We start from the raw sequence: 9,334 nt of genomic DNA, 5'->3' as shown, positions 1-9,334 counted from the left end.
CATTGGGGGCTGAGCCCCCCTAAAATGAAAATCCTAGAATCGCCCTCTATCAGATACCCTGATTAACGCCTTAATCGATCCGATTGAGCTCGATCAGATTGAAGGGGGTGGTTTATTCCTTTTCTAATACGATTGAGAATGCATGTAAACACTCGATCGGATTGAACCCCGAAACTGAAAGGACTGCGCATGTGCAATGACGCAGAAATAGCGTAATGACGTATGAAGCGCGGAACGAGCCGTTCTTCCTTTTGAATAAAGTGTTGAATAAATGCTTGTCCTGTCATTATAAAACTCTCCTTTCACTCGGCACCTGTGAAGCGGAGAAGGACAACCTCCCACCAGTCCTTAGGTACGTTTACATGGACACTTTGGATTCTCATCCACAGTCAACCCGTTTTGGGCGCGGGGAGGGGCATTTTTACTGTGTGATAAATATGAGCAGCACGGCACAGCGGTTTAAATTTATATTTATCCATAAATGAATAAATATTAATTCTGCTGTTAAAGACAAATAAAGAAGCCGTGTAGGAGAGTGGTTATTATATGCAAACAGTGAGAAACTCTATATTTGTGCAGTGTGCGCATGTCAAAAAAATGTGTTCCGATTTGAAGCTTGTGACATATAAACGCGCACATCAACCCGATCACTTTATTTAACGTTCATGTAAACACTACATTCAGATTCATCAATCGGAATGAATTCAGTCCGAATGAACCAAAAATTGTGCATGTAGTGTGGTCTCTCTCTCTCTCTCTCTCTCTCTCAGTACATACAAATGCAAGTTATTTTTCTTTTTATCTCAAATGATTGCTGATTGTATTAAAAGTGACCTCAAAGGACTTCTTTATTAGTCCAAAATGTAGTACTGTATATGGGCAAAAGAAGCAAACATTTTTCCAAATATCATCTTTTGCCTACTGAAGACCACTGCACCTAAATCCCCTCCATGCTCCCAATTTTTGTGTTTAAGCCTCCATGCATAAATTGTCTTTTCTCAGGAGGGTTTTACTAGAGCTTAGGTTAATTCATGCTCAGGATATTGTTGTAGTTGTGTAGATGACTACTCAGTATTCCATTCAGCACAGACGCTAGCTGTTATTTAAAATTTCCTGAAAATGAAAAACAGGTATGTCAGGGAAAGTCTGAATGAAATGGGATAAAACTGTGAAACTTTTCAGGAATCTACATTCCAAGGGAAATCCCTTGGCTTCTTAAACAATGGTCTGATTAACAACATCTAGAGGTTTAGCCAAAGTTTTCAGCAAAAGGTGCTTAAAGGGGTCATATGATGCGATTTCAAATCACAATGCACTGGGTCAGCTGGCCAATCAGAGCAGACTGCGCTTGTCGGAAGGAGGGACTTTGTAGAAAACGAAGCGTTTGAGAGAGGCGGGGCATAGAGGACCTACAATAATGTACAGTATTTGAAAAATAATGTGTTTTTTGAACAATAAAGCATGTCAACATATTCTGTTACACCAAATACACAAAATAATGATCTTTAAAAAAGCATCATATGGCCCCTTTAAGGATACAACAAATCATTGTTCTAGGTTTTTCATATAGCACTTACGATGATGATGATGGCTTCACCTTTGCACTTTAAGTCTTAAAAATGTCTCTGTGCAGGGCTGAGGAGAAGGTGACAGTTCACTTTCTGAATCGAGATGGAAAAAGGATTACGGTGAAAGCTTTAACTGGAGAATCACTACTCGATGTTGTTGTTAACAATGATCTAGATATTGATGGATTTGGTAAGTGGTTTAAAAATATTGTACATGGTTTTATTTGTTCAGACAACTATACATTTTTTCCTTCACACACTATACAAAGTAAAAACATGCAGTTTCTTCCTGCTCTGATCCTTAAAATGGCATTGTCACCTATTGTAGTCAGGTTGATTCAGGTCGTATTAAATAATATTTATGATTTCAATTAATCCACATGAAACACATTTTTTGACTACCTGACAAAACATTTTTCCAGTGCATATTGTGTACTGCCTATGAAGACTGCAGGTTGACTCAAAAAAAGCAAAGGTAAACGTATGCGAGTGCTATAGAAAGGCAAAAATGATTTGGTCATCATGAACAGACTAAAGCTTTACAGGACTTTTTGTATGTAATCCAAAGGTAAAACGAGGTGAACAGCTAGAGAAACATTTGAATGCTTGTCATGGTAATGTAAGTGACTGAGAGTCTTACTACTAGCTTGTTGCAGGCTAATATTTTTGTGTGTCTTTTGGGTTGTTGAACTAGGTGCATGTGAGGGAACTTTGGCCTGCTCTACGTGCCACCTTATTTTCGAGGAGGCCGTTTATAAGAAGCTTGGAGCTGTTTCTGACGAGGAAATGGACATGCTGGACTTGGCTTATGGGCTTTCAGACACGTGAGTGAACAAATCATGATCACAGATCATTTTAAAATTGTCTTCAAAGGCCATGCAATAGCTGTTGATGTTTTTGTATTTAAAGATGAAGAACGTGTCTTTTTTGATGTTTAAATACACTTTCCTATTCTATGTATGCAGAAACAACAATTAGTAAGCCATTCATAGTTTGATTCCCCTGTAAATGTAAACACTAGCTCACTATCATTGCTCTGTTTGTTTGAGCATTGTGACCAGCCCATAACTGTAACATTGGCCCAAACAGTGGAGTGAGTTAGAGGCAGAGTTATCTGTTTGTGATTGAAACCCACTTCCATTTGATTTCAACACTTGCCGTAGAATAACTGAATTCACCTTAAAGGGCCAGTTCATCCAAAAATGAAAATTCTGTCATAAATTACTCCGCCTCAAGTTGTTCCAATCCCCTAAGACTTTCATTCATCCTCGGAACACAGTTGAAGATATTTTAATTGAAATCCGAGAGGTTTCTGTCCCTCCATTGACTTTCACTTTGAAGACCAAGAAAGGTAGTGAAAACATCATAGGTTAGTCCATGTTACTCCAGTGGTTCAACTGTAATAAACGAAAGTCTTAGGGGTTTGGAACAACTTGAGGGTAAATAATTAATGAGAAAATTTTCATTTTTGGATGAACTATTCCTTTAAAAGGCGCATGTACATTAAAAAGTGCACATCTTTTTCATTTTCTGTTATAGCAGTTCATGATTTGGCTTGATATGAATATTCATGGCAAATCTTCAGATTTCTATTTTGCATGTACATCTTTCAGATCTCGTCTGGGCTGTCAGGTGTGTTTGAGGAAAGATCTGGATGGGATGATTCTGCGTGTGCCAGACGTGATATCTGATGCTCGAGTTGACAGTGAAAAAGAGTCCTCCACAGCCCCACCCAAAGTATAATCTATAAAATAAAGCCCAGCTGTATCTCATAAACACTGCATTATGGAGATATCTTTAATAACAGGTATTTTAATATGTACTATTTTAATAGAAAACTAAAATTTAACTGATAACATTTATCATTTAATATTATTTACATGCTGCCGTAAGTAGTTTTTATAAATTTGAGGATTGTTGTTTTTTAATTGTGCAGATTCTGCAATTCTTTGTGTCACAATGAGAGGTGGGAGCATGTTGTTATACATTTTGAATGCAGAAATAACTGTAACTGATTTATTGCAATAAATATGATGTTCAACTTTTTAAGTTGCTTTGTTTGTTTTTTGTATTTGAAAGCTGGAACATCATTCTCAAGCAAGTACATGTGATTTATATTTGAACATGTTTTGCTGTTATGTCTATATTGATGTGTTAAAAATGTTGACATGAGCACAGTGAGAATGTGAATTACTGAGCCGAAATATGTTTGCAAGAATGAACACGTGTTGAAAAATAAACTAGGGCACACACAAGTGGGATTACTAGTTTTAATAAGATTTATGGTACAAAACATAATGAAAATTCAAATTAAATACTGTAGCACTGTATTGAACAGCATTGTTTTTTAACGTGCAGTAAAATATTGTAATTATAAATCTATTTTTCTGTCAACAGTTTTGTATACATTTTACAAAAAGGTTTGGCTACATTTACAAAAAGGCATAACAATGCTCAAAAATCAATTTAAAATTAAATCAACTTGGACCTCAAAATGGTAACATTCATCTTACAAAGTTGAACTTAAAACTTAAGTTTTAAGATCAACAAGCAAAAATGGGTAATACATCCCTTAGGGCTGTACCTAACGATTATTTTGGTATTTTGAGTAATCGATTATTCTGACGATAATCTGATCATTTTTTGCGGTAATAAAATAGACCTAAGCAAACAATAGACTTTAAAATGACTTAAAATACACGCATAATAAAAATGAGGCAATAATAATTGGTTCAAATAAAATATCAAAATCAATTAATCACTTGTGTACATGATGCATTATATCAAATGCCTACAGAGAGCACCAACTGCCTGACGATTGTTTTTACAATTTACAGCACGATCTAATCCTTGTTTAAAATATTGACTAAACATTTAATTAAAATGTCCACTTAATCTTTAATATTTTTCCCACATCTGTATTATAGAAAATGCCACGGTCATTTTTTTAACAAGAACATGTGGACGTCAAAACATGCAAACTCAGAGCAAGGGTTTAAACTTTTATTTTGAAGTCGTCTGTGGAATGCGCTACTTCCGGTATTTTGCCGGTTAATCGTTAAAGGGCAAAATGTAATCCATGATAATCAAGTATTCGAGTTTAATCGAGGAATCGTGACAGCCCTAATATCCCTACTGTATGTAATCCTGAAAAGGTAATTTTGTAAATGTGAGTATAAGTGCGTGCCGTTTTTGAATGTTTTAAATGCTTCAGTTTGACTTGCATAAGGAGGAAAAGTGAGAAAAAAATGTGTTAATGTAAGTACAATAAAATCCCATGCATATTATTCTAATGCTTGTAGATATTTACAAAAAAAGGCATTATAAAGCTCAAACTGCAAGTATTAATAAAACAGCTATTCCTAAAAAAAAATGTAATCATACTGTAATCTGAAGCATGTAATTGTTAATTGTAAGAAACCGCAGATTGTTATAATTAATGGGGTCCCAGTGTTTGTACTGTTTTTGAAATTACTTCCCATTGGCTTCACACAATCCACTGGCTGCTACTGCAACAGCTGAGCTTTTGGCCTCTCCCAACAGCTTGCTTCTCTCTGAGTCCCAAGTAGTCCCTGACTATTTTTCCAGAGGAGGGGTGCAAATCAAGTGCTTTAAACCTCAACTGCTGCCCAGAAAGTTTGGTAGACTTCAAACCTGCCTTCTGTCCCCTGATTTTGTGCACCGCCAACTTGCAACTCTGTCCATAAAACACACTCTGTGGTAGCTTGACCTCTTCTTCAGTCCTGGTTTGACAGGTCTGAGGGTCAGGGGAAACCTTGGGGTCTCCTAAAGGGCTGTGCGTGGGGCTCCCGGGCCCCTTGTAGAAAAGGCCTTTTCCTTTATGTAAAGGCGTTTGAGTGGGAGTCTGTGAGAACGGTTTTCTGTTGAGCTTTTGTAAGGCCTGCTGATAAGGAGGAGGATTTTTGGGCATTTTAGGCTGTAAACCCCCTTTAATATCAGTGAAGTTCCTCTGATTATTTGGTGGAGATAATTTCTCATTGGGCAAGCTGTTCGAGTATTGGTAATCTGTGCCATTTTGAGTGAGTAAATCAACCTTGGCTGGAGAATCCTGAGGAGAATGAAGGGTCTTTCTGGTGGACAGAGAAAATGGACTGTCTATTGAACTCACAGGTGAGTATGTTGGTGAAGTCACTGGCGATGATACACTGGAGGTTGGTGGAGTTTGTTTTTCTCTCATGAAATTCAGTTGTTGAAAGGTTTGATCCAAAAACACATTATCATTGACCTCATCAGGTCTCTTAAACTCTTCATGTTTTCCACTTTGTATGGTTATTTCCTGCTCATGAGAAGTCAAAGCAATGGTGGACATGGAGTGTTTGTGTAATTTAAGGGATAGGAGTTGACGCACTGCGGATGTACAGTTTCTGATTTGTGCCAATGGGCTGGAAGACAGCAAGTCGTTTTCTGGACAATCGAGTTCACAATCACTCAGTGACATGAGTGAGTCCATACTATGACTGTCTTTAAGAGGACGGGTCTTAGAAATGTCCTCTGTGTCAGTATTCACCTCATTCTTTAGACTCTCATAACCCGAATCTGACATCTGCTGCAGGGACCCAACTAGAGGCAGGAAGAGAAAAGAAATATCTACACTCTAAAAAATGCTGGGTTGTTTCAACCTAATTTTGGGTCAAATATGGACTAACCCAACTGTTGGGTTAAAAAGTTAATTTAAAAATGTAACCAAAATTTAACCCAACAGTTGGGTTAGTCCATATTTGACCCAACATTGGGTTGAAACAACCCAGCATTTTTTAGAGTGTAGGCTGTAAAATATTAAAAACATAGTCAAAGAAACTGTGTGAAAATGTGCCATTGTTACTTTATGAAATTACAGTATATTGAACTGATCTGAGGTCTTCAGATCATTTTAGGAAAAGACAGTGTTGTTATTTTATTTGAAAAAAATCTATTAAAAATATTTTTGTTAATTTAAATAAAATATAAATATTAGATGAAAACACATAACGTAAATGACAATTATAAATGTTGCCTTGGTAGCTAATTAAAAGTTAAAAATTACATTTTTTAAAAGTTAATTATGTTAAATGTTAATGTAATTTTTTTTTAAATTGAGCTGAAGTACTACAATTACTAAAAGTAGAATAATAAGTATAAATATTAAAAACAAAAAGCAATAAAACATTAATTGCATTAATAACTTTACATTTTTTTTAGTGCTGGGCAACAATTAATTGTGATTAATCGCATCCAAAATAAAAGTTTTTGTTTATATAATATATGTGTGTGTACTCTATATATTTATTATGTGTATATATAAAGACACACACATACAGTATATATTTTGAAAATATTTTAATGTATTTATATATATATAATTATATTCATATAATTTATATTATATATAAATATATTTAATAAATACACAACATATTTTTCTTAAATATATGCATGCATGTGTGTGTATTTATATATACATAAGAAATATACACAGTATACACACATATATTATGTACACAAAAATGGTTATTTTGGATGCGATTAATCGCTGCCCAGGACTAATTTTTTAAATATTATTTATTCATAGTTAAGCAGTTAAATTAGCTAAAGTACATTTCAGGCTGGCAAAATATTATACAGTGTTGTTTTGTATTGGTGTGTACAGTATGTGGTTGTGAATTATGTCTGTATTTATAGTAACCTGATCCGCGGTTGCTTCTATTGTCTTCAGTCAAATCCTTTAAGAGGGTTATAATTTCATCCCCAAACAACGCACAGCAGTTGTCAATCAAGACACGCACAAGGTCACACACCTGTGTACAGATTACATTGGCAATTACATTTACATTTTCCTTTCCTATGTCTATTACATTTCCATTCCTACTGCCATTTTCATGTTCTTTAGAGAGCAATAACGATGATTACTTCAGCTAATACTCATGCACTCTGCAGATATTATAATAATCTAGTAATAATAAAGCATGTGCGCTTACCTTTTTGGCATCTTTTTCATGAGATTGTAGTTTGCGATTCCACAGACAGCTAGGTGCTATACACAGAGCCAGGTTAAAAGAGGTCATCTGGTTGTGCTCAGCATTGAGCTGTATGTGGTGCAGCATCGCTATCATGTGTCTCAGCAGCAGGAGATTTTCTTTAGGTAAAAGCTGAACAAGCCTGTGAATGTGGGCAGAATCAACATATCTAAGTTATCAGTCTTCATGATTATATAACTCATAAAGCTAAAGGAAATTGACTGCTAAACCTAAATCTGCTTAAGGTGTGCAGTAATATCATAGTCTTGATCCATCATTATCAAGGTTTTATCCTTCTTTACTAACTAGCATTACAAAACCAGATAAACTAATCAGAGCGTTACTGGGACTTTACCTCTCTGTCATTTGTCCATTCCTTTCACCATCCTGCTCCACTGCTTGGAGCCATTGCTCATAGAGCTCCTCACACAATAGGCTGCCCGGTATATTGCGTAAGAATTCCTACCAATCAAAAACACAGATATGAGAACAGAGAGTCGTCATGATACAATCAATGTTTGTTCTTGACTTACACTACCGTTCAATAGTGTGGGGTCAATGTTTTTTTTTTCTTTTTTTGGAAAGAGTATTTATACTTTTATTCAGTAAGGATGCATTAAATTAAAAGTGTGGCAGTAGAGACATTTATAATGATATAACAGCATATTAGAATGATTTCTGAAAGATCATGTGACACTGAAGACTGAAGTAATGGTTGCTGAAAATTAATCTTTGCCATCATCAGGAATAAATAAAATTTTTAAATAATATGCAAATTCAAATATAAAAGTGTTATTTCACAATATTTCTGTTTCAACTGTATTTTTAATCAGCATTGGTGAGAATAAGCTACTTCTTTCGAAAACATTACTGTGATACTTTTACAGACCCCAAACTTTTGAAGAGTGCACATACATAAATATCTACCTTGAACACTGAAGCAGTAACAAGTACAGGTTCTCCGCTGAGTGGCTCTTCATAGTGACCAGAATCCAGTTTTTCCCTCAATTCTCGGCAGGCCTTCACTCCAGCAGAGCGCCGGAATATTCCACGCGTCACGGCCCCCTCACTGCACAAACACTTCAGCATGTCCTTTAAAAAACAAAAAACAGGTGGTTTGATTGCAATACTATTGTAAATGGATGTTATCATATTTTAACAAAAATTATGTTTATTATAACTTTTTCATAAAGGAATACAAATGTTTTAAGGTGCTTTTCGACATTTAATTATGCAAAAAGTTATACATCTTTTCATTTACATAATATAACAGTCTTAACATATAATATTATGCTGCTTCTGTCAATCTTTCTCATTGTGATGAAGTTCGTAATGTAATACAAGGCAAGGCAAGGCAAGTTTATTTATATAGCACATTTCATACACAATGGTAATTCAAAGTCCATTAGCCTACATAAAAGGAATTAAAATGATCATAAAAAAAATAATCACAACAATAAAAACAAGGAATTTAAAAACTTTTAAAATTATTAAAAAATTGATTTAAAATTAATTAAAACAGTTAAGAATAGAAAATGATTATACATAAAATACAGTGCAATCAGTTCGGACGTAGCACAGTGCTCATTCAATAAATGCACAGCTAAACAGATGAGTTTTGAGTCTGCATTTAAATGTGACTAATATTTTAGCACATCTGATCTCTTCTGGAAGCTGATTCCAACTGTGGGCGGCATAATAACTAAAAGCGGACTCCCCTTGTTTTGTGTGAACCCTTGGTATTTCTAACTG

At 35.1% G+C, this 9,334-nt stretch overlaps 2 protein-coding genes across 5 annotated transcripts in view; one reads left to right on the top strand and one right to left on the bottom strand.

Annotated features, from left to right (window-relative positions):
- fdx1 (ferredoxin 1) overlaps window positions 1-3,822 on the top strand; it is a 7,975-nt gene extending 4,153 nt beyond the window's left edge. For both annotated transcript variants that reach the window (XM_016454166.1, XM_016454167.1), the window contains exons 2-4: window positions 1,634-1,758; window positions 2,263-2,392; window positions 3,182-3,822. In XM_016454166.1, the coding sequence (XP_016309652.1) occupies window positions 1,634-1,758; window positions 2,263-2,392; window positions 3,182-3,311 (385 nt within the window). In that variant the 3' untranslated portion in view covers window positions 3,312-3,822. The remainder of the gene's footprint in view (window positions 1-1,633; window positions 1,759-2,262; window positions 2,393-3,181) is intronic.
- A 1,090-nt stretch (window positions 3,823-4,912) lies between these two features.
- arhgap20 (Rho GTPase activating protein 20) overlaps window positions 4,913-9,334 on the bottom strand; it is a 12,465-nt gene continuing 8,043 nt past the window's right edge. For all 3 annotated transcript variants that reach the window (XM_016454299.1, XM_016454300.1, XM_016454301.1), the window contains exons 11-15: window positions 8,510-8,674; window positions 7,938-8,044; window positions 7,544-7,724; window positions 7,252-7,363; window positions 4,913-6,149 (exon numbers count right to left, since the gene is read on the bottom strand). In XM_016454299.1, coding sequence (XP_016309785.1) covers window positions 5,056-6,149; window positions 7,252-7,363; window positions 7,544-7,724; window positions 7,938-8,044; window positions 8,510-8,674 — 1,659 coding nt within the window. In that variant the 3' untranslated portion in view covers window positions 4,913-5,055. The remainder of the gene's footprint in view (window positions 6,150-7,251; window positions 7,364-7,543; window positions 7,725-7,937; window positions 8,045-8,509; window positions 8,675-9,334) is intronic.

The sequence above is a fragment of the Sinocyclocheilus anshuiensis genome, unplaced genomic scaffold (assembly GCF_001515605.1).
Source record: "Sinocyclocheilus anshuiensis isolate Anshui unplaced genomic scaffold, SAMN03320099.WGS_v1.1 scaffold976, whole genome shotgun sequence".
NCBI lineage: Eukaryota > Metazoa > Chordata > Actinopteri > Cypriniformes > Cyprinidae > Sinocyclocheilus > Sinocyclocheilus anshuiensis.
Note: the sequence above shows the minus strand (reverse complement) of the source record. Positions and strands in the feature narration are given on the sequence as shown.